Source organism: Accipiter gentilis, chromosome Z (assembly GCF_929443795.1).
Source record: "Accipiter gentilis chromosome Z, bAccGen1.1, whole genome shotgun sequence".
Lineage (NCBI taxonomy): Eukaryota > Metazoa > Chordata > Aves > Accipitriformes > Accipitridae > Astur > Astur gentilis.
The window spans coordinates 56,475,462-56,499,177 of record NC_064919.1 but is presented as its reverse complement, the minus strand read 5'-3'; the positions used below and the strand labels follow the sequence as shown (position 1 = coordinate 56,499,177).

General features: G+C 35.7%; 1 protein-coding gene across 5 annotated transcripts in view; it reads left to right on the top strand.

Moving 5' to 3' along the window:
• Nucleotides 1-23,716, top strand: part of KDM4C (lysine demethylase 4C) — a 271,034-nt gene that overhangs the window by 142,075 nt on the left and 105,243 nt on the right. For 4 of the 5 annotated variants that reach the window (XM_049794708.1, XM_049794709.1, XM_049794710.1 and 1 more), the window contains exons 10-12: nt 963-1,201; nt 3,284-3,645; nt 5,997-6,108. In XM_049794708.1, coding sequence (XP_049650665.1) covers nt 963-1,201; nt 3,284-3,645; nt 5,997-6,108 — 713 coding nt within the window. Of the gene's footprint in view, nt 1-962; nt 1,202-3,283; nt 3,646-5,996; nt 6,109-16,615; nt 17,206-23,716 lie in introns of those variants that run through there. The other variant, XM_049794712.1, reaches the window with a different exon arrangement.

Sequence of the window (23,716 nt, the reverse complement as noted above, 5' to 3'; positions counted from 1 at the left end):
TACTTTGGCAAATTTTCTGGAAATTACTTAGAGAAGGTATTGAAAGGTATATATTGGTGGATATAGGATAAAGTGTAAGAGCAAGCAAAATGTTTTTCTGGAGAAGTGTATAGTCTAAGATGCAAGACATTTGTAAACCTCTTGTTTTACCTGCTGTAGTTGGGCTTTTATGACTAGCGTGTTACGAGTTTTGAAACCTGATGTGTGATGAAGCACATAAAAATTTCCTCCCATGTCACACAGTTGAATTTGAAACTGGTCTAAGCTCCTGTTACTTTTATCCTAAGCACATAAATTGCAAACCAGTTTCTGACAGAGGGTGCCATTTCTCCTGCTTTAACCTTTCCCTTCTACTTCTGAGGGTGCAAAAACTTATGCTGAAGTTTTAATTTCAACTTTGTTTTTTACACAGCATTGTTAAATGTATTACTTGATATTGTAGCCATTCAAAATATTTGATGATCAGAATTTTTCCTTTCAGATGCTTGTTGTTTCTGTTAAAATGCATACAAAAACTTCCAAGATATCTAAACAGATCTGATTTTACAAGGGTATTCAGACTAATGCTTTATTAGCATTGGGGTTTGGAAATACCACTCGAATGTAGTGTAGCTGACAAGTTTTTCTTCATTACTTTTATAAGAGTTATTTTCTTTCAGGTTCAAAAGAATGATTCATTAAAAAGTAGTTTGGATGCTGGTTAAGTAATAGTTACTTAATGTTATTTTACTTTTACAGTCTAATAACTTTTCCATAGAATGGTGATACACGATTAGAAGGTTAAATCCAATCAATTGTTAATCTATCACTTAATAAATTGTAAACACTATCTCAACACAAAAAGATGAAAAATTGTCAGTTTTTTACCACTTTAAGCAGGTGAAAGGGACATACATATTGGTAAACTTTTTATCTTATCCAAGACAGACATTCTACTCTGACAGCAATATCTCTTATAACAGCTTCCAGCACACCAGATCACGATCTAAAAAGCTTAAAACTCCAGAGGACAAGAGAGTATCTGCTAAGGTAGCTGGTGCAGAAATCATAGCAACTGAACCAGCTACTGATGGCTTCAAGGTCAGTGAAGAACCTGGGAAAAAAGTGAGACTGGTAAACACAGGAGTGCCTTCTGGGGAAGAAGAAAACCATAGTAGAATGCAGCTGGATCAACATTTATTGGATAATGTCAAGGTTGCAGGTGAGATAAGGACTGATGGTATTTCACATGTAAGTTGTAGGCTGTTGATACTCTAATGCCACAAATCAGTGGATGTTAAAGCATAGTATTATCCTAAGTAGCATACTAAAATACTTAGGTATAAAGTTACGCAGAGAAGATTGATATTCAGTAAGAGTGAGAAAATGCCAAAATTAATATTCTGAGCTGACAGTAATATCACCTAAGCTATTTTAATGAAGTGTTTTTTAAAGGGGCAAAAAGGATGCGGTTTTGTAAATTTTATTTCTTCAATAGAGTGATACGTTTTACAGCAAAATTTTTTTGATATGGAAATGATACAGAATCTCTTAACACTTAGGTAAACAGTACAGAACACATATGCTTGTAGTATGCCACATGTATTTTCATGAAGAATGTTGCATATTAGAAATGATGTATACTTTTGCACAAAAATGCTCTATTTTGAGACTTCTTATCACCTCCTGTTGAGCTGTCTGATAATGCAAGTTATAAAGGCCATGTCAAGCCAAAGATGTTGGGTTTTTTTTTCCCCACAGCTATTTTATACTAATAGACTTGGTCTGTTCTGGACTTTATTTCTTCTGTTTCACATTTAATTGTAGTTCAGGTGTAGTTTCACATTCCTGTTCAGAAAGGCAAACTGTGATTTTAAGGTTGTGAGCAGTCCCATTTGGGTTTATATTGATACTGAAAATTTACTTGCAAATTGTGTATAGAGTATTTCCCTGATTGTGAACATTAATGGTTATGTTAGTGGTTATTTGGAGATGGTAAACACCAGGATTGATCCATATAAACATAACAAAGACAGTATTCCAATATGGAGGCTTAGAAATTACTGTGTACAAATTAGTTGGTGCTCTGTCAAAGCCTTTCCAGGTCTGTTCTAATGATCTTTTTCTTTAAAAGGTGGTATTCCTCTACAGCTTCCCCCAACTTTTAATAGAGGTTTGGAGTGTTCATGACTATTGAGGGACTAGTATTTAGTTAGCAGCCATTCTCTGTTCATTGACAAGGGAAGGAAAAGCAGAGAAGAGTGGAGACCTGTCCTCTTTCCTTTGTGCTATTAAGAGGTGGTGCCTAGAACTTTGTAGGGAAAAGGACCTCTTTAGATATGATGGTGGAAGCTCCAGTACTCATGTTGGAGATGGTTGTTTACCTTGCATTATCTCTGGCTAGTATGTCCGTTATGCTCAATTGAGGCAGTACTCTTCATACCTGGAGATTATGTTTTAATATTGGATAGGCTTTGTAATACTAAATTTTATATTCATTTGACCTGAAGAGGGAATTTTACAGACAAGCAAGTTCAAATAACCATTGTAAAGAAAGAATGGGGAGGGACTTTACAAAGGCAGTTTTCTTTAATGCCTTGGACCTGCTGCTGAATCAAAATTCACTGTGGTGTGTGCCATAGAGTTCTTCAGGAACAGTTTTTTTTGGGTGACCTCTCTAACCCATTGTTCTGTCTACCCCATGCAAGCATCAGCAGATGAAGAATTTTGATAAAGTCCACACAATTTCACCCTTCAGCATCACTGAAATATGAAATTATGCTAATTGCTTTTCATTTTTAGACCGGTGCTGCTGTTTTCAAAACATGCTTGGTATCTATTTCAAATACATCTTCCTAATTATAAACCTTTCATCTTGTTTATTGTCATTTTAAAAACAGGCATAATAGGTGTAAATGCAGAGTATAAAGTTCAATATACCAAACTTTTATATTTTTTTTTCCAACTAGTCAAAGTGCCTGTGGGCTGTCAGAGTAAACAAGCTACATGAATATTGATTATTTTGAATGACATGAAGACCTTTTGTAATACAAATATAAAATATAAAATATCAATTAAATGATTAAAACTGTATTTCACACTTCAAACTCAAAACATTTATATTTAATTTATTCTTTGATCAAAGCTATACTCCACAGTTGCATATGCCCTTCTACCAAATACTTTTCTGTATGATTTCTGAATGAGGAAGCATGGTTTGAATTTCAATACCTCAGATCATTTTGAAATGAAATATAGTGGTATAAAGTGAGATTTATTAACAAATCATATTCTTGATCTATAGGAAGCATCCATTCAGACTCGTATTTGAGCCCTGTTCCTGTACTAGAGAAAACAAAAATGGAAGATGAGGACAGGACAGATTACAATCATCCTCTCTTTACATTTGAAGATTCTGTGGCCCACATACCCGCTTCTGATATCTGTAGAAAAGAAGAGAGTTTGAAATCTCAGAATCAGTCTGTTTCATCCATACCATACCGTAAGTCCGAGGGACAAGCTTCTGAAGCAGAAAACCCAGATAAGGAGGAAAATGTCCTGATAGAAGATGATGTGAGCAACTTAGAAAGTTGTGGAAATAGCTTGGAACATGGAGAAGTGCCCGTTGTAAAAAAGGATGAAGAAGATGGCATGGAAACATTGAGTGTATGTGAAGCAAATTACATCGTTATAGTAATATATTCCTGATTTAATGAAATGTGAATGAACATGTTTCTAATAAGACCTGATATCCATATTAAAGCACTTAACAATATGCATGATTTTAATAAGATGCTAATTTGAACATGTTTTGAAGTGTTCAGGCAAGGGTGGGAATTTGGATCCAAAAGTAGGATGTTTCTGGAGCTGGCTTGTTGACGTATTTTCCTTCTGATTTTAGATACCTAGTAATTTCACTTTATATCTGTAAATCTGAACTGTCAGCAACTATTTTTAAGCTATTCCTATGTTTGCTGCCTGCCAGTATGAGCAAGGCTATCAGTTTTAATTATTGCTGTTGATGTGAAATTGAAATTATTAGAGATGAGTACTGTATTTGCTATCACCTACTTGTGTTTCAAAAAAAATTGCTGTTTTGACCGATTATTAAGGAGACTTAACAGTGTGCTAGTAAAATGTCAGCAGAATGGGTTGATTCTGAGAGACTTACTATCTAAGGGCAGAACATATCAGTGTGGAAGCACATGGTAACGTATTTTTGGACTGATGCCCTTCTCAAATGAAGAAGTGGATGAAGCATAGCTGAGGAGCATCTCTGCATTGAGTTAGGTGGAAACAAAGTTTCCTTTCATTCCATTATATTATCTCACATAGTTTGTAAAAATCTTATGGACTTCCTTGCTTTAGTTGAAACTGTATCCATAGTATTGAAGTTGGAGAAAGTGAATCTTCAAGACATGGCTATAGAAGGATTATACAGATTTCAGGGTCTGAAACCTGCTGTTCTTGGATTTTGGAAATGGCATAAAACATGTAAAGGAAACACTTGAAGAAAAATCCCTCTCATAAAAGGAATATGCTTTTTAATTTTTAAATAGATTTAATAATGTTTTCTCATTGGGGCACATTCAAACTTACAGTCTTTTTTTAGTCTTGCTATTCTGCTGTGAAGGGTGGGCAGCTGACTTTAGGAAGCATGATGAAAAATTAAGCTGTGGTGGTGGTCACAGGGGCTTTCTGAGTTGTGAGTTCAATCCCAGTTTGGCAGAGTGAGAGCAGGAAATCCACTGTCAGATCGCCAGACTTAGTGGGAAATATATTTTAGAAGCCAAATTAAAATCATGCTGACCCTTTCACAGACATGAACTGTGCACTAATGATTTTTTGTTGTGAGTTTTAGTAATCTGGGCTCCAACCCTTCTGCTGTAATAATAATGAGCACTGTAAACATCTCAGTGTTATAATCATCACGTAGCAGAGATTATATTTATCTCTTTCTATGCCTTTCAGCCATTTGTACATGAGGTTTCAGATATTCTCCAGTATAATTGCATACTCTTTCTTTCTCTTTTAAGTGAAGAAGTGTGTTGTACAGATGCAATTAAAAAGTCTGATCTTCTTTCCCTTTTTACTTAGTTGGTAACTTTTTCTAGGTCATAAACCTGTCCAGTGCTTTAACCACATCTTCCTCCCTCTGCTTATCACAGTAAATATGAAGTTGTTTTGTGATTTACTTCCCATTTTATAATAGTAATTTTCAACCCTCAAATCAGTAAAGGGGCGTGTGTGTAACCTGCTAGGTTAGATTCAGGGTCTTGAGGAGCTGTGGTCCATAGGAATTGTGTGAGACTGTCCTTCCCACCCTTCTGCCAGTGTGCTTGCCTTTCCTGTGCTCCTGAACCTCCAGATACCATCAGCAGCTTTTTACTTTGTGATTGCCCCACTGGCACTCAAATACAGAGTTGTGAAAGCTGTGCTTCTAGAGTTTGTAGCATTGGCTTTAGTTCTTGAAGCTTGGATAACTTCAAGCTGTAGTACATAAGGTTGCTTGAGGGAGGAAAGAATTTCCTCATATCCCAAATAAACATGTTAATTTCCTATCAGGACTCTTAATTTCTTACCTAAACTCCAGATAGTTTTTTTACTTCCACAGGAATTTTACACTCTTTCACAAATGATGTCAGCGGGTTTCTGCCTCATTTTCCCAGCCACGTTTAGTGGCTGTATTGTACTTCTGGTTCTGCAGAATTGTTTGGGCTGTTCTTTCTCTCAGACGTCACCTGAGCAAATGAGGATTTATGCTCTGTAATTTGGGAAGGGCTGCAGTAACTTACACCTCAGACCATTTGTGTTTGACAAGGATTACTCTTTTTTGATTAAAGTGTATATTCTGAATTAGAGACAAATGTTTTATTGGTTCACTAAAGGTGCTTCAAGTACCCTGATAGTATTTACAGAATTGACATCTGTGCTCGTCTACAGAAGAATGGTTTTGTTCATCAAAATTAACTTTGCAGAATTACATACTAAATTAGTTTTCGTTTTTTCCTTTTCAGTCAGTGGAAGTTGAAAGAAAGAAAGTATCTAAGAGTTGGCGTCATCCACTAAATAAACCCCCAGCTAGATCTCCAATGACTTTGGTTAAACAGCAAGCAACTAGTGATGAAGGTGAGTGTAGTATTTATTATATTTTTATGATGATCTTTTTCTGTGATTATGAGACACCATGTATATAGATATTTGCAAAAGCAACCAAGATGAAATAATTTCTTTCTGCATGGGAATGTAAACAGTGAGGCCTCCGAAGCCACAGACAGGTCATGTACTTTTTGCCTGTTTTCACTCAAATTCTTCTAAAAACATTGAATCTGTCTTTGCAAAAAGCTCTGAACAGTAAGACGTCATTTAAAAGAAGTATATTTGCCAATCAGATATTCCTTTTTAGAACACATAGCAGTTGTGTTTAAGAACAAGTTTTTAATTCAGCAGTTGTAGATAGAAGTGACATAAGAATCCTTTGAATACAAATCTTAGGTGTAAGCCCTAGTCCCCTATACTGCTTTAAAACCACTTTTTCCCTGTTGTCTGTTTTTTGATAGACATTGTACATTTGGGAGTCATTGTCTTAAGATACTATAGTTCTCATTCAAGAAAAAGGCTACTGACTTCTGGGTATCATCAAAAGCTTATCAAGAGAGTTTACATGTGTCTTGATTTCTAGGCTTCTGCTTAGTTTCATATGGAAAGAAAGAACCTGTCTTTCCCTGTAGTTTTGGTAAATCATTTTTAGTCTATTGATTTAAAATAATAATGTAAAAGCTGATTTTGATGCATGTATCCTCTACATGTCTCATATCTCTATATCTGCTTCTAACTGTATCTAAGTAGCGTGCAGGTTTGCAGGTAGTGAATAGTGTGCAAGACGTTGGAAGTACCATATTTTCACAAACATTAAAAAAGGTACAAAAACATAGTTCTGTTTTTAGGCATAATGAAAATAGCCTTTGTGCATTAGAAAGCAGCAAAAGGTCTCCTCTCTGTTTACCCAGCTGAACAATTCTTGAGAATTTTTCTTAGAGCAGTTTTCTGCTTACTTTTAAGTGGCAGAAAGCAACTGGAAGCAGGGTAAATGGCCCTCCGGGGAATGCGTAGACTGGGCTTCTGGTTTGACATTGAGGTACTTTAAGTAATTTTATTTTATTTTATTTTAATGCTGAGTAGTGACCACAAAATTCCATTGTTTAATTAAATTGAATAAATAAGAAGCATAATGTTAGGCAATCCTTTTGAATACATTTGTCCAGATCTTCACCATAGATTGCAGATATGCATGTTATTGTATACTGTACAGTACCTTCAGGCACTTCAAGCAATAGAGTGAAGTACCAATTAGAGAAAGAAGAAGAAAAAGAAGCATGTCCATAAATAATGATGATAAATGACAGTGATATATAGAACAGAGTTCTGTGCAAAATAAATAAGTAAATACTTCTGCAGCCATGAGTTTTAGTGCTCTGTAACTAGATACTGCAGTGATCAAAAATATTAAAACAATACTTGGAACTTCTCAGATGCTCTTTCTGGGAGCTTACTTGAGTGCTTTAACTTTAGAGAGCCATCATCTTGTGCAGACAGACTACAAAAGCTAAGAAATTTACCCAAGATAGGGATTTGCTTGTCTGAAGTAAATAGAAAAAGTAAATCTGCTTTACCCAGCAATCGCATATACAGCCAGCCAAAGTTGATGAATAAAGCTACTTTATTCTATCAAACATGGCTTGTGAAGCTTATCAAACTGTGCATCAAAACTATCCATCAAAATGGAAAACAAATACATTCCTTTTTCATATTGCCGTAGCATTTTAGTTCTGTAATGCACAGGTTTTTCAGGTGCTGTTCTCCAGAATCTCCTCAGTTAGCAGAAATTGAGTTTGTTCCATGTACTCTCCTTAGACACTTTGATACTGTATGTAGTGCAGAATGGGCCTGGTATGACTTCTGTGGCTACACTTCTGGTTCCAACATTGCTGTATGCTTCAGTGTCTACCTGCACTTTGTACCTGCATTTTGCTTGGAGCTCTTATTTTATACTTTAAATGATACAAGAGTCTTGCTGGGCTTCCTGATCTTTTTTTTTCTCCACAGTTATTACCTCTAGTCAACAGTAGCTGTTTCTTACAGCTACAGATAAACTTTCTTGACTTCAGAGAGAGACAGCATGCCTGTTAATTGATTCTTCTTGTAACGAAGGAATATTATGCTTTCAGTTAGCACCAATTTAGCCATTGTTGAGCTAGGTGCTGTAATTTTAACTGGTCGGTCATCAATACATCTCCCTCCTTGTTCCAAGCCTGAAGTCATTCATTGATTTGCATCTTCCATCTCACTAGTTTGGGAAAGCCATACCCTCTCTTTTTTATCTGAGCTGCAGTTTTGCCAGGCTTATACTTCAATTAGTTGTTAAGCATCTTTCTGAAAATTAGAGAAAGCTTAGGCCCATGATCTGTATCATATATGGGTATGTTTGCATACCTTGAGGGCTAGACAGAGCATATTTCAGAAAGTGTTATGGTAATTTACACCAAAAGGATGATATTAATATTAAGATTCATATAGTAAAGTAATTAAAGATTTAAATATGTCGTAGGTTGCAGTGAAATTGCTCTTTTTTAATTAGAGATTATATTCCTTTTGCCTGCTGATTCTTTTTCAACTTTATAGTTAAAACATAGTGTAAAATTCCTATTAACGCATGGATTGCATATGATATAATCTGGCTAGATGATGATGTGATGACACTGGTTGGTTAATCTCAAGGATTCTGCTTTTCATTTGCTGCCTTACCCAGTAGTTTGTCAGCTTCCTGGTGTCTTAATTTTGTGTGAAAGTAGGATCATCCCAACAAGAAGTCATATACCTTCCAGTCTTTCCTCTTTACATGATGATCGTCCTTATGGTAGTTAAGGGTGTATTTTTATTAGGAAAGAAAATGTTGTCTTAAAATAATTTCAAGTAGCTATTAAGCACCTGTCTGATTATTGATTGAAGGAAGTAATTAAGAGTTTTATTGGAAATGGCAGTTATTGGTGTCTCCCAGCTGGAACTGGAATTTGATACTACTTTCATACATCTGTTTCTCATTGTGATGTAATTCATCAGCATGCATTTGTGAGAACACCAGAAGACAAACAATAGGTTTTGGGAGAGCAGAATGTTTACATGCAAGACAGATTGAAGAACTGCTAAGGCAGACTGGCAAACTGAAGCCTCATTATCTTTCCTGGTGCATGCTGGCATATGACTTAAAGATCTGTGGTTAGATGAGTGCCAGTCAAAGGAGACTTTTCTGATTATATTCAAGAATGTTTGTGGTTGGGTATCAGTGAAGTAATCAGTATCAATGTACCAATGACTATATTCCTCTTCATTAAGGTGCTTCATCCATATTCTGGACTTACCAGAAATGTAATTCAGCATGCATACTTACTCAGTTCTTGTCCTCTGTGTGTTTTTGAACAAAAGTGATTCAGATAATGGCTATGATACTGTAGTCTCTAGGTACCATAATTTTTGAGTTCACCTATTCCTTTACAAGGAGGATTTGTGTATTTGATACATCAGTTTATATTTTAATTCATCTGGGTCCAGTAAAATAATAAATGTAATCAAAATGGAGGAAGAAGAAAATAAGTGCTAGTGCTGTTATGAAAAATTAACAAATCGTGTCACTTTCCACAAGTTAGGTAGTCTGTAGCCATTTCTAATACAGATAATTTATATTCAAATTAATATATTTGAAGTCCTTCGGATACTAGGGTTCTATTACGAAGTTTCTGTGAATAGAGTTGATCAGAGGCTGTTAACAATTGGAAGGCAACGTTCTTCGACACTGTCAGATATTTCAGAATCATAATTTTGCAAACAGAATATTATCATATTCAACAGCATGAATGTTGTTCATTCAATTCAAGCATGAAGCTTGAATCTTAGAAGAGACTTTCTGGATTTGCTATAATACAGAGTCCTTTGGCAGAAATTATTTTTTTTGCACAGGATCCCTTGGACTTTGAGTTTTGTGTTTTCTTTTTATTACTGCATGTGCTTCTTCATGTGTATGGTTTTTTATGATCTAAATGTTTCTTCTACAGAAAAAATGATCAGTTTAATTGTTTCTGTGTGGTCTATCGGTGTTAATTTTATAATTTTTTTCAGTCTCTCTGAAGCCTTTCCCTATGTACGTCTGACTTCTGAGTCTCCCTTATGATTGGTTTTGTGGAATTCATGCCTAAAGGACTGAGCAATGAGAAGTACTGGGGACCGGGGAATCAATCCAGAAATTACAGCTCAGGCTTCCAGTTTAGAAAAATAAGTACAACAGTAGAGTGTGAGCTGTATGTCACATTCAAAATACTAATAATTTTTACATAATGAACCTTGGTCTTATTCTCAATGCGGTGTATTAGCTTATGGTAATATTATTCTTTTGTATTTAATGCAGTTATATTTCTGCTCACTTAAGCAATAAAAAAGCAAATTCAGCAGAAGGAGCAAGCATACTGGCTTTGGATGCACATTGATTGGTCCCCGAGATTTCTTTCCAGCAATATTTCGGCACGCAACATTAGAAACTGTTTTTAGATTCAAGTTGACTAAAATCTGCCATATCCCTAAATGATATAATTATAGTGTAAAGATTGAATTCAGTATGGCTTTCTTTGTATATGGTTTTTAGTGTTTTAAATATGATTCAGAAGTTCAAATTCATTTTGCTTTTGTTACTTTGTAAGCTAAGGAAACAGAGAGAAAACTATTGTGAATAGAAAGAGTGGCTTGGACAAGAGTTTGATTAGTGAAAATTGCTGGGTTCACAGCTGTATTTTTCCTTCATATGTGTCATAAAATAAAACTTTGTTTTTTACGTTCACTTTCAGCATCCTGTGAGATGTGCTTGATCTGATATTAGTAGTCAAGCCATATAAGGTGTGTTCAGTAATGTCATAAATAGGTTAAGCATGCTGAAATAGGGGGAGATTACACTTGTAGATGCAATTGTGATTCTTTTGCTTTGGAGCTTAAGATGCCAGATTCTGCTTGAAGATTGTTACTTATTTCAGAAAGAAATGTTAACTCTTTTTTTCTGGTGTTCCTTAGGAGGTAGAGAAGAATTTGTTAACCAGTTAACAGAGGCATGTTTATTTTTGCCACATTAGTATTATAATTTGCAGTATTGCTTTCACTCCCATACTGTATTGGTTTACTTTTTGAGTGGAGTTTTACTTTTTTTAAAAAAATATTTTGCTCTTTTGTGAGTATGAGTTAATCCAGTACAGAATTTGTATTTTTCGTGCTTCATCTTCTAGCATTGGAAGAGACCAGCACTGTCTACCAGTTGCAAAGGTATCACTATGCTAGGTGTTCTCTATCCTTTCTTCTGGTATCTACATTGCTTCTGGTTTGTTTAAATTCAGTTTTCAAGATCTGATTCCCATAATTAACAGAAAGTTCCAGCAGTTACGTAACATGTGGTATCCTGAAGGCTCAAAACAACTTTAAAAAGCTGTTTTAGGATCTTTAGTAGGTATTTAGGAGAGGGAGGTGTTGAAAGGTCAAATACAAGCTTTTCCTGAATGTCCAGTACTCTTATCAAACTTCTGGGCTAGCAGTTGATGTTCAGAAATGGCAAGAAGTGACAGCTCTGATTATTGCCACTGGCGGCTCTTGTCCCTTGACATCTTTCACAACAGTGCTTATCTGCCTTGGAGTGGACACCTACAAATGCCAGGATCTAAGAGCAGCCATTATTTTGTTTCAAGAGGGGAATACAAACCAGTTCCTCTAACATTTATGCCTCATTTGCTGGACAGTGGTATATGTGTAGATCATTAAGACTCATTGTCCTCTAGATGAACCTTACAATTGCACAGCTTTCTTAGCTTTAAAATATAATATTTTACCTCTTAAAGGAGTGGACAGAACTTTAGTCTTAGATACAGAGGCATGTATAATTTCTCATTATCAAGTGTGCCAAGATGAAAATGGATTTCCTGCTGCATTTGTGCAACCTCTCAGTAGCCTTCTCAAGTGTAGCTATAGAGTCAGTAGGCAAACTGGGTATGATGTTTGCAAAGGAGACAGATGTCTATTCTGTAAGGTTATCTTCTGGAGTTGAGTTTCTGTTTCTGTAATTATGGTCCAAAGTGAAACACAGAAAATGTATGAATTGCATTTAACAAGGATTAGTTCCCTGAGGTATTGGTACAGAGGATTGCCTAATAAATTATCCTAGTTCCAAAATATCATAGTAGGTTTGTTTTTTTTCCAAATGAAATCTAGCCCATAGAGTTATCATTGCCTTTGTCAATATCTGAAGCTGCTTTGTAAACCAGCAGTATTGGAAGTGACTTAAATTTTAATGCTAATAGGGTTTTACTAAATGCTTTTTCTTGGCTGAGAAGTGTGTGTTTTATATATTTTTTTTTTTTTTTAATTTTTTTTTAATGTAAAACAATTACACTTAAGTAATTGGTCCTTGAGGGAGTTTGAATGCAATTGTTGTCTAGTGTATGGAGTATTTATGGGGTATTAGTTTTAGTGATCTGTGCAGGAAGAGTAGCCTGAAGCTATTAATTTATAATTCCAATTCAGGCATTGATTTGTCATGTGAATTCGGACCTGTGATCAAGTCTTTCTGTTTTGCACCTTCCATACTTAATTTATGAACATAAGTAACTAACCAAGGCCTTGGGTCAGTGGAGCACTTCAGTGCAATCTTAAATGTAAGCATTCAAGTAAGTGGGTTCCTCAAAATTTCACTTGTTCTTTGCCCAGAGGCACTTATGCAGGAATGGTGTATTGACATAGGTTAGATTTTTTCTGCCTGAGAGATATAAAATAACCATAAAATATGTTTTCCCCACTTGGTACTGGTTTTTGTCTCTAGACCAGCATAAAATGAGAGTGTGTTGGTGAATCTGCTATGTAATACTTCTAAAACACTCTTAACAGCGTAATACTTGGATATTTATTTGACTGTATAGTACTCGGCAGTATGGTCAATGAAGACACATTTTAATTTCTAGAATAAAGAAGCACCAAATAACTGTCATATCTCAGTGACCCTTTTTATTAGTAGGCAAGAAATGCCTGAAGATTGGGAGAAAGTTTTCTGTATTTTTCCCCTTTCGTACAAATGAACATACTGACAAGTAGGATGGACAAGTTTTATAGAGTGTTTTAGGAAATGGTAAGAATTAGATTGAATGCTAGTTTGGAAAATTCTTAGAACGCAGAAAGAAAGTCGGGGAGAAAAAGCCTACTACACTAATACTTTTACACTGATAATATTGTTCATGTTTGTTACCTCCAACAGGTAATTGACAAAGGTAGAGACTAGTCCAGTGTTGGTTTTCAGGGGTCATCATTTAAGTTTACAGAGGTTCATGACATATTATTTTTAAATAAAGAGGAAGAATTAAATAAAATAATGGGTTTGTCTTTTATGTAGAGAAGTGGATGTATTTCATTGAAACCTTTATGATACACTAGTTTTACATTGTTGACATTGTATGTATCAAATACTGGGATAAAGATATACATGATCAGACCTTCGGGTTTAAGTAATCCTTAATTATGAGAAGTAAAAGTAAATTTAAATACATATTCTACATTTGGAGTTGGTTAGCTTAAAAGAGCTTTAGTAAGCTCTTGAAACTAGATGGCAAACTATGATGTTTCATTAGCAAATCAGTAAGCATGTATGTGGATGGCAATAGCAGTTCCTGAAAATTCCAATCTAATTTCAGCTGTTGATCAAATCTTCTAGCTGGTAAGTACAGTGACCGCAAGCAAATTGAATTGGAATGCAAAGTAAAAATTTTGTTCGTTAAAAATTGTAAAAAATTACATGGGGAATGGAATGGAGAAGGCAGCTGGTAATAAGTCTTCTACAGTGCTGTGAATTAAAGCTTTTCAGGAGAGCAGATACCTGCCAGTCTTTAGCTTGTAGTCTGTTCTTGTAATGATATTGCACTGACAGCTTCGTTTTTTGCTGATACGCTATGCAGTAAATTCCAGCAGGTTTTCTTTTGTTTCTGTTTTGATTTTGATGTGATGCCTCTTTGAAATAAATTATAAATACAGTGGCTATTCTTTAAACTTACATGGTGTAAAGACAGGTGAAATTACTGGAATTGCTATGATGTACATATATATAAAAATGGAAACTATAACACAAATATGCTGTACAAATTTCGTATTGGCAGTTCTCACATATATAAGAACATGTCCCTTTCTGTGGCCTCATGTCCACATTTTAAATACGGCTGCTTGACTAGTGGGTCACTTTTGAGCTTGGTTTTTGGACATAATAAGTATCTGTATTTCTATTTCACTAGATAGTCCATGTTTTGTAGTGTCAATAAGAATTTGTTGCTTGTGCTTCAGCTTAGGTAGCCAGAATTAGTAGACATCTTTGACAATTTGAGCCTTAACTATTAGGGCTCAGTTTGAAGTAGAGAATGATTTTGTTGCAAGAATTAGTAAGCAAACCAAAATGGTAGTTTTAAAAAATATCAACAATGTAGCCTTGTAAAACCAGTTTTACAGATTATGTAAATGTAGACTTATTCGCTACACCATGAGTCCTCAGAGCTTTCTCAAAGTTAGTTAGTTTAGCAGCAGCATAGCAGTGTAAATCGAATACATTTTAGTTACTTTGCCATTTGTTAGAGGAAAAAGTTGGGTTCCGGTACAGTCTGACAGTGTCTTTTAGATATTCCATGTGCAGAAGATTCAGTGCATAATAGAAAATTTACTTATTTGAAGTCAGTTGAAGTTACATGGGTTTTTGACTTAGCAGAGTGGTACAGCATGCAAAACACAATATAAGTACAAACTATGTTTAGGAGAGTGTAGCAATTGCAATATGTAATTCGGTCATAATACAAATGTGAATTTCATTACTGGTGTCTAATAATATGCTCACTGTCACAATGCTGGATGTTTTCAGTCTCTGGGAAGGAATATGTGGGTTGCAACTGGTTCAGGCCCATTGCTTTGTTCGTTTGGTTTTTGCCATGGAAGCAAACACTTTCATAATACTTTCTTCTCATGAGTCACCTGAATCATCACCCTGGAAAGGATCAGTATCAAACCAGGTATCTCTTGATCATTCATTGTCCTTGGTATACGTGGTGGCCATCACTTGAATGAGGTCTGTTTCAGTAAACTATAGTAAATGCTCCTTATGTGTATGGGCATCACATATGATTTGAGGTGGCAACTTTGAGTCTAAGAACTTAATTTAATTCCCTGTGTATGTTGCTTATGCATTAGATTATCTTCTATAAATGTTTCTTTTTCTTGTTCTAGCATGCTATGTGTTCATTTCTCTAACTTCTGCACTACTACTCACAAGTAAATACCAGCAACTGCAAAGCCCTGCTTTTCTCTCCTTTCTTCAACTTAGAACCTTTCAATTTTTCAAATTCATCCCAAATATCAGTGGGATCAGTGCTTTGTTCTGCTGTCCATGAAAAAAACTGGTTATGGATTTCCCATCCCTCCTTTTCAAAGTTACTGGTGAGATTTTTTTTTCCAGCCTTTGCTAGTATTTATAATAATTCTATCTCCTCTTTTAAATGTTAGTAGTCCTGTCTGCAGCCAGTCTTATCACTACATATTCTTAATCAGAGTGCAGGTTTTCGCTACTAGGTTCTTACTTGTTACTAACACCAAATCAGAAAGTATGTTTTTGCCAAAGTAATCATTACTGCTTTAATGGGTACCACTCACCCTCAGGAATATCCTGCTGAGTATGCCAGTTAATGTCAGAGTATAATACACTCTGACCAGGTTCTTGTAGATATTCCATGTGTGGAATATTTAATGAGTAACACAAAATTTTCTTATTTGAAATTAGTTGAAGTTACATGGGATTTCAATTTAGCAGAGTGATACAGCAATGCACTTAAATCACAGTGAAAGTACAAATTACATTTAGCAGAGTGTAGCAATTGTAATATACAGTTCAATCACAATACAAAAACAAATTACATTTAGCAAAGTGTAGCAATTGCAATACACAGTTCAATCACAAAACAGTTTCATTATGGGACTCTAAAGATATGCTCAAGAAAAATCAGAGTATCCCAGTATCTAAACACATCTTTCAATTCTGTCAAATTGTTTTTTGAAAAATTTTCTGAACTCTGAATTTTTCTGACCTTTCAAAACATTTTGAGATCTGCTACAACTTATGTTTTACACTTCTTTTATATTTTACTGTTTTTAATAAAGCATCCCATTAGCTTATTTTGTGAGCTAAACTTTATTTAATCTAGGAGCTCATAAGTTTAGCCTATAGATCTGTGATTCAGTATGGCTATCTTTACATACAATTTTTATGAGAACTGAAGTATTGATTGATAATTCAGCAATTAGACTTGCTAACCAAAAATCTATACCTACTTTACAGTGCTGTTACCATACAGTGCTGTACAAGAATCTACAAAGTTTACATTTTCATATTTTGCTATGAAATCTATGGCTTTCATTACTGAAAAAAAGAAACACAATGTCTGAAACTGAGTTTGCTGATATACTGCAGGAACAGTAAAGTTTTGAAGTTGCAAGTCTTTTTCCCTGACTGACTTTTTCTTATTATTATTTCCTCCAGGACATTTGAAACTATAGATAATGCCTCCCCGGGCTGAGATTATGCTCAACTACCTGAAAAATAACAGATGCTGCTATGCTCTTCATAGCAGAGAATGCTGCTGTACAAAGCCAGGAAACATCAGTGGAACATAACCTCCAGCAACAAAATCATTGTTGAGATTGGCAAAAGCAAATTGTACTGTATTAGCATCTATGGCTTTTCACATCTGCTGGGTTAAATCAGCAAATGCTGGCAACAGCCCATTCTGCAAATGGCCCAAATGTTTTCCGTCTGAGAATTTAAGTTTAACTTAGTAAGCAAAAACTGTTCAAAGCAATAGTATTGAGTGTTGGAGCAAGTTTGCCACAAACTGTTAAACCAGTAACATTTGTGAAAACATTTATTTCATTCACTTACCCACTTGGAAAACAGCACAGTAACTGTTTGTAAGTACTCTCGTTATAGAAGGATTTTCCTTTGTGCCAAAAAAGATTCTGGGCTATAGTTTTCTTTTTGTCTACACAGTTTGTTTTAATGAATTGTTTCACTTTTCTTAAATATGTAAAGGGATAGATGCATATAAATAATGGCATTAATGAGAACTGGTATATCCACAGTTAAGTTACAGAGGTTAATTAATCCTATATAAATATTCTTTTCAGGTACAAACGTTATAGCAGTAACTCTTACGGAGTTTGGAATTGCTAATTACCTTATAGTATCATTACCACTATGGTTGAATTATTAATATGATCCAGTAAGGTTTATAATAAATTTTATGCATTTAATTAAAGTCATTAATTGGCTCATCAAGCGTTTCTGCTTTTCTTTTGGAAAAAAAGAGCACTTGGTCTAGCCCCTTAGGAAACAAAATATTTAACCTCATTATGAATTATCTGCTAAAGTAATATTACAACAAAGCATTATGCTTGCAGTGAAGTAAAAACGTCCTGGTGGTTCATGGAGAATCAAAATCTGTGACCACTGTTAGGGGTGGCAGTGAAGAGATGTTTTTAAATGCATAGGAATATCCTGCAGTACATCATCCTGTTAACACTTATTTTTGGGCTGGTATTGATCCATTTTAGACTTCAGCATGAATACGTCATATGATTACAGCCAGAAACATAACAGACGTTACAAGAAACAGGCTTCATTTGTATAAAAATATTTTAAAAGAACCATGTGCATACCAACAGACTTGCATGATAAGCTCTCCTTGGGAGGCTGTAAGAGGCAGAAATGTCACTCTCATTGTGTGAAGGCCACTCCACATAGTTATTATCAAAGCATACCAAAATCAGTGATATATTTAATGATGTGTTGATAAGACATTTGAATCCAAGTAGGATATATTGTCTAAGTGTATCCAGTAAAAGTCTTTGAACTTGATTTAAACATATGCTCCAGCTTTGAAGGTTTACATATTATCCAGGAAATTTCCAGCTGCTTTAAACTGTAATGCCTAACACTCTAGCAGAACACAAGTCAGTCTTTTTACTTGTAAATATAATTTAAGTACCAGTACTAAAGAACTGAACTCTGCATTCCTTGTGCCGGAGTCTTATACTCTCTGACTGGCTTCTTTTATATGTCCCATACGAGAAGTATTTAATATTTAATACCAAATTTACTGGAAGATATTTGATGTTACAAAGGATTTTGCATTAGCAGAGTGATACAGCAATGTACTGAAATCACAATATAAGCACAATATAGCAATTGCAGTATACAGTCGGATCACAATGTAAATGTGATTCCCATTTCTCTTCTGTATATGCTTGCTGTCATGATGCTGGGTGTCACCATTTGCTGGGAAGGAATATGTGGGTTGAAGTCAGCTCAAACCTGTTGCTGTCTTCAAAGTTCCTTTTGTTCAATGTTCAGTCTTTATACTCAGTGTCGAAGTGAGCTATATACACAGTTCCCATATTCTGAGCTGGCTGGCTCAGGAAGACATTTGCAATCTTCTGATTAACTCAGGGAAAAACATTTAGACAAACAGCTGATCCACCCAGCTGATACAGCCATTTATCTAAAACAAAGGACACCTTCCGTTCCCCTTTATGCTGAGATAGATTTGTTTTCCTTTGCAACAGCTATGGGCAGTCACTCCCTAGATTCTTCCCTGAGATTCAAAAGCACAGAGCCCTTGCGCATGTCCTTTGAGCCTTCTTCAGTTTCAGGGGTTTATTGATCAGTCACATAATGCATGGAACATTAAAGTGTAAACTAGAGGAACCATGCCCTGGTTTACATACAAAATATACCTCCATCATCAAGAAGATTTTCAGAAGACTGCCACTGTTTGTTAGGCAGAAGGAAGGAGTGTCTGCTTAATGATAGGTACTCTTCCACATATGGGATGCCCAAGATTTCTTCTTCTCTCCTAGAAAATATTCATTGAGAATGGAGGTCCTTTTAAATTGTTTAAAAATAAGATCATCTTTGGGTTTTTTGTTTCTTTGTCTGGCATCAGGGAATACTTGAAACTCTGAATGATAATTCCACATTTATTTTCTTTGAGTAACACGTCCTTGTTAATGAACCAAAAGACTGTCCCTGTGGCTCTTATTCATTACACAGGTGTGATATGAAGCTTAATTTACAGCTGGAAAGGTAGGGTGTGGTTTGAAATTAGAGTTCATTTTATAATGTATATTTACAGTCATGTTTTGAACTTTACAAGGATAATAGGTTGTAGAAGTTCTATGATACTTAGGGTTTTTTCCCGACTGTGATTGATCTGCCTCAGTTATGATTTTTGGGGGTTTTGTCTATGTAGATGTTTCCAATGGTACAAGTACAAGTCTTTATTTTTCTTTCTTATACAGTGTCCTATTTTTTAAATATTTTTTAAAAAAATAAGTTTAATTGAATTTTTACATGGTGCAAGATGTGTGTAGACAGTCCTTTTTAATGTAATAATGGTTTATTTTAGTGTAGGTTATTTAATTTTTATTTCGTGTAATTCCTCAGGCATGTCACATTCCAGATAGTAAAGGCTTCATGTGATAACCAGAGGATTTTAATTTTTGCAGTTAAAGTACAGAAACCCTCTACTGTATTTTTATAGTTATGGAATTTTAATACAATCCGAGAAAGTGTGCTGGATGGCTTTTCTCATAGTTTCACTTTGAAGCAGGGGTTGAGCACATAAATCTTTGTGTAGTCATCCTCTGAGCAGTGTCTTATCTGCTGAAGCTCTCCAGAGACAAATGGTCTCAGGAAAAGAGTGAGCTTGACTGTAAGAAAGTGAATCAGATAATTATAGTTCTGTTGCATTGTTAAGTAATTCTGTATTCATAGAACTCCTGTAAGTAGCACTTGTATTTCAGGTTAAGCATAACATTTACACTTGAACATGGTGTTGTGTGAGAAGGTGTTCTGCTAAAGAGATGTTTATTTTTGTAGCTGAAGTGATGGCCTCAATTTTGTATACAATATTTGTTGCTGTGGGAATAATTACTGTATCAAAATTAGAGTGTCATGATTCAGATGGAGATTAAACAACAGAAATATATCAGCTGAAGACTTTAAAGATGGTTCTTCGGGTATTTGTTAGCGGGCCTATGTGTTATGCATGAAAGTTTGCAATCTCTTGAACAGTGCTGTCAATTGAGCTGCAAATGTATATTGAATTTCATTGTCATGGCTAGCAGGTTCAACTCCTGTATTTTCTTTTATTCCCTCTGACAGCAAGATGTATCCTGTACCATAGTTAAATTTATCTGACTTTACCAAAGAATATCAAGAATGCATTATTCACTTTTGTCTTGATTAATTCTTAATTTGGAGTGTAAGTTTCATGCTGAAAAGCTGAAAAAAACAAAGGGCACATCAGAATTCTCACCAGGGAATTTGGCTACACACTTGTACAGAGTCCTGTTCGTGCACTTACTGCCAGGGAACTGTGAGGAAGTGTCAGTGACTTGATCCAAGTTACAGCAGGCATAGAAGTCGAGATAGATTCCCTAGCACCATTTCATGTGTGGCATAGAGAAAATGCTCTCCATAGACATATATTGTGTTTCATATCACTGTGTTGGCTGACCTGAACCTTCTGGATTGTCTGTCTTGGGCCGTTGGTAGCTGCTGTTAGAGCAAGGCGAGTTTATCACAAGGAAGGTTTGACTGAATAGTGGCACTTATCATAGAGTGTTGTTGGTTGGCAGCATTGCGTAAGTGACTGTTCATCAAAACTTGCTCTACCAGAACAGAGACAACATTCTCAGGCTCTTTCAGAAAAATGCCAATATGTAAGATTTTTAGTGGAACATTATGTTCATAGTGCTTCATAAAACGTTATGTACGGGTCTTGTAGATGCACTATTTTTGGATGGCAATGTTGGAATCTCTTTCACTGTGGGAACTGATGCTTCCACCATGGTTTTTGCAGGTCTTGAGTACTGGGAAATGGCATTGATATATACATAGTTGAAGTACAAAGTATGCCTGCTTTGTACTTCAGTGACAGTGGAGCTTCTGAGATTTTTCAGTCAGTATGGACAGCACACATTGTTCTCTATTCTTACTTTGAGAATCCTCAGTTAAGGTCGATTTTGAATGGAAGCAACTGGAGGTTGCAGTTGCCTTGTGTCCTTCATACCATTGCATAGAAGCATAGGAAGATGCTGGGCACTTTCATACTTCTAACAGATATATCTGGTCAAAAACCACCAAGCTCACATAAGGCACCTGAATGTCTACCCTGAAACCACCCATACCAGTGTTAGTCAGGAAAGTAGATTTTTTTTAGGCTAAGTCACTGTTTGCTCTTCAGTTATGTAGTAAGTAATGGAAGGAGTCAGTAAAGAGAATAAGAGGAAGTGAGAAGTACTGGATAAATAGCAAAAAAATTTCTAAAACCCCCTCAAGTATTCCAAGTTTTTTGGGGACACAAATAGTACTTTGGAATTATCAAATGGACAAGTGAAGAAAGGTTATAAACTGTGCCAAGATGGCAGGGTTTGTTACATCAAGTGATTATATACTCTCTGCTTTCTTGAACAGTTGGAGAGCTGGGTTTTATTTCCTTGCCTGTTTTGGATAACCAAATTCTCAGTTTTTATTCATGGTACATAACTTCTCTGACTTCATGGAAACCAGGAAGGTAACCCCACCTGTACTACCTGAGAAGCTGACCTGGAAGTTCTTCCTATCAATGATATTGATGCACCTTGGAAAAAGTACACAATGTGAAACTGCCCAAGTTCTGCTGATGTAGAGTATTTACATAGAAGATTGCAAATTCTACCTGGTGAGAAAGTTGTTGGAGGCAGCATTGTTGTCATATTCTGTAATGGGAGTCACATACTCTGTAACTTTTTTTTTTAACATCAATTTCTTTTGACATTTTAAGATTCAGTGTGTGGGTGCATGAATGTTGATTGTAAGGAGATGAACCAATATTTCTGAAGCCCTTGCAAGATGATAAATTAAGCTCGAGGTTGCCTAGGAAATTCTTGAAGAGAACTGATATTCACAAGTCGTACAGTAGTGATAACAGACAATCAGACAAAGCTTATATCCCTTAAGAACATCCATTCTGTCTGTTCTTAATTTTGTATACTGCTATTGTAAAATTCATTTAAGAAATACTGGGTTAGCTAGTCTCCCTCTGAAAGGAGGAGGGATATTTTTCCTTTCCTGGCTGTGCTTCTGGGCTTGTTATGATGGAGAAGAGTGAGAGATTGCAGGGTGTAATATGCAGTAGGATCACATAAGAGGGCTTGGGTGCTGTAGTTCATGCAAGGAGACTTAAGAGACTGCTGTAAGGAGCACTGAATAGACAGTCATACCTCAAAGGAGATGGAATGCATAATTAGAGATGTTAGAGATCAGAGGCAAATGAGGGTTTGCTTCTAGTCAATAAGTAACTGGAAGTATTTAGTCTGAACATAATGCAAAGGAGAAAATATTTTTTTTTTAAATAGTGTTAAGTTTTTTGAAGGTTGTGGAAGATGCAGTCCAGTACATCTGCATATGCCACTTTGTCCCTGGCTTCATTTGGAATGAAGTTTGAAAATAAATAAAAAGCTCTTGAAAGCAGCTCTTGAAAGCAAATCACTGTTGCAAGAGTACTGCCAGTTTTATTCTTGGCTTTTGCATTCTTTTCACTCCCACGATCTGGAAAGGATTTGTAAAGATCACACAAGAGGGAACTGAAATTGTGGAGTTTATATGTAATTGAGATATAAATATGGTTCTCATCCAAAGCAAAACCAATACGGTCATGAACTCAGCAGTGTGCTGAGGCAGTGGGAAACCAGAGTACTATGAGAGAGAACTAGAGCTATCATCTTAGAATTGATTCCAGGACTGGAAATCCGAAGATAGATTTTTGACTAACAAGGAGCATGATAGGCTGAGGTCCCTCATGGGAGAATTATTCAGCAGTGATAAGGAGTGGTGCAGTCCAAGGTTGTCAGTTTCAAAGTGGGTAATAGGTACGGAACATTTAAGTTACAAACCTTCACAACAAATTTTGTGTTCCTCCTTCTTTTCTTTATAAGGTACTATCAAGCCTTGAATTCTCTGTGAGGTCACAACTATAATGAAATTATTTAAAATAATGGCAGTATAACCTCCTGAAAGAAAATAATGTCAAAGAAAGAATGTGGAAAATAAGTTAGCAAAGATGAAGCCACTTGTGAGACTGTTCTGTAAGGGAAAATTTAAATAGATAAAGATGGAACTAGAGGCACAGATTTCAGAGCTATTTATTTTACAGTGCTGTAAAATTGCGAGTGCAGCGACTGAATTAAGCACTCAAGCTCTCTGTACGAGATTCCCTTTATTTCACTAAAGGATAAAACTTATATATGTTTCAACAAAGATCTAAAAAGAACTAACAGCATATAGCCAACACTGCTAACACAGGAGCGCGTATCTAGCTCAGCTGGGATGTTTGCCAGTCCTTGGAACAGTTAAAGATAAAAACATTCCATATGCATACTCATGACTGACTTCAGCCACACCTTCCCAGGCATACACAAGGCCATCCTCCAACCTGGCCATGTAAAACTAGTTCTTTAGAGGCTTGGCAAACATGCAGCACGACAAATTCTAACGGTTTGTTGTGGTTTAACCCCAGCCACCAACTAAGCACCACGCAGC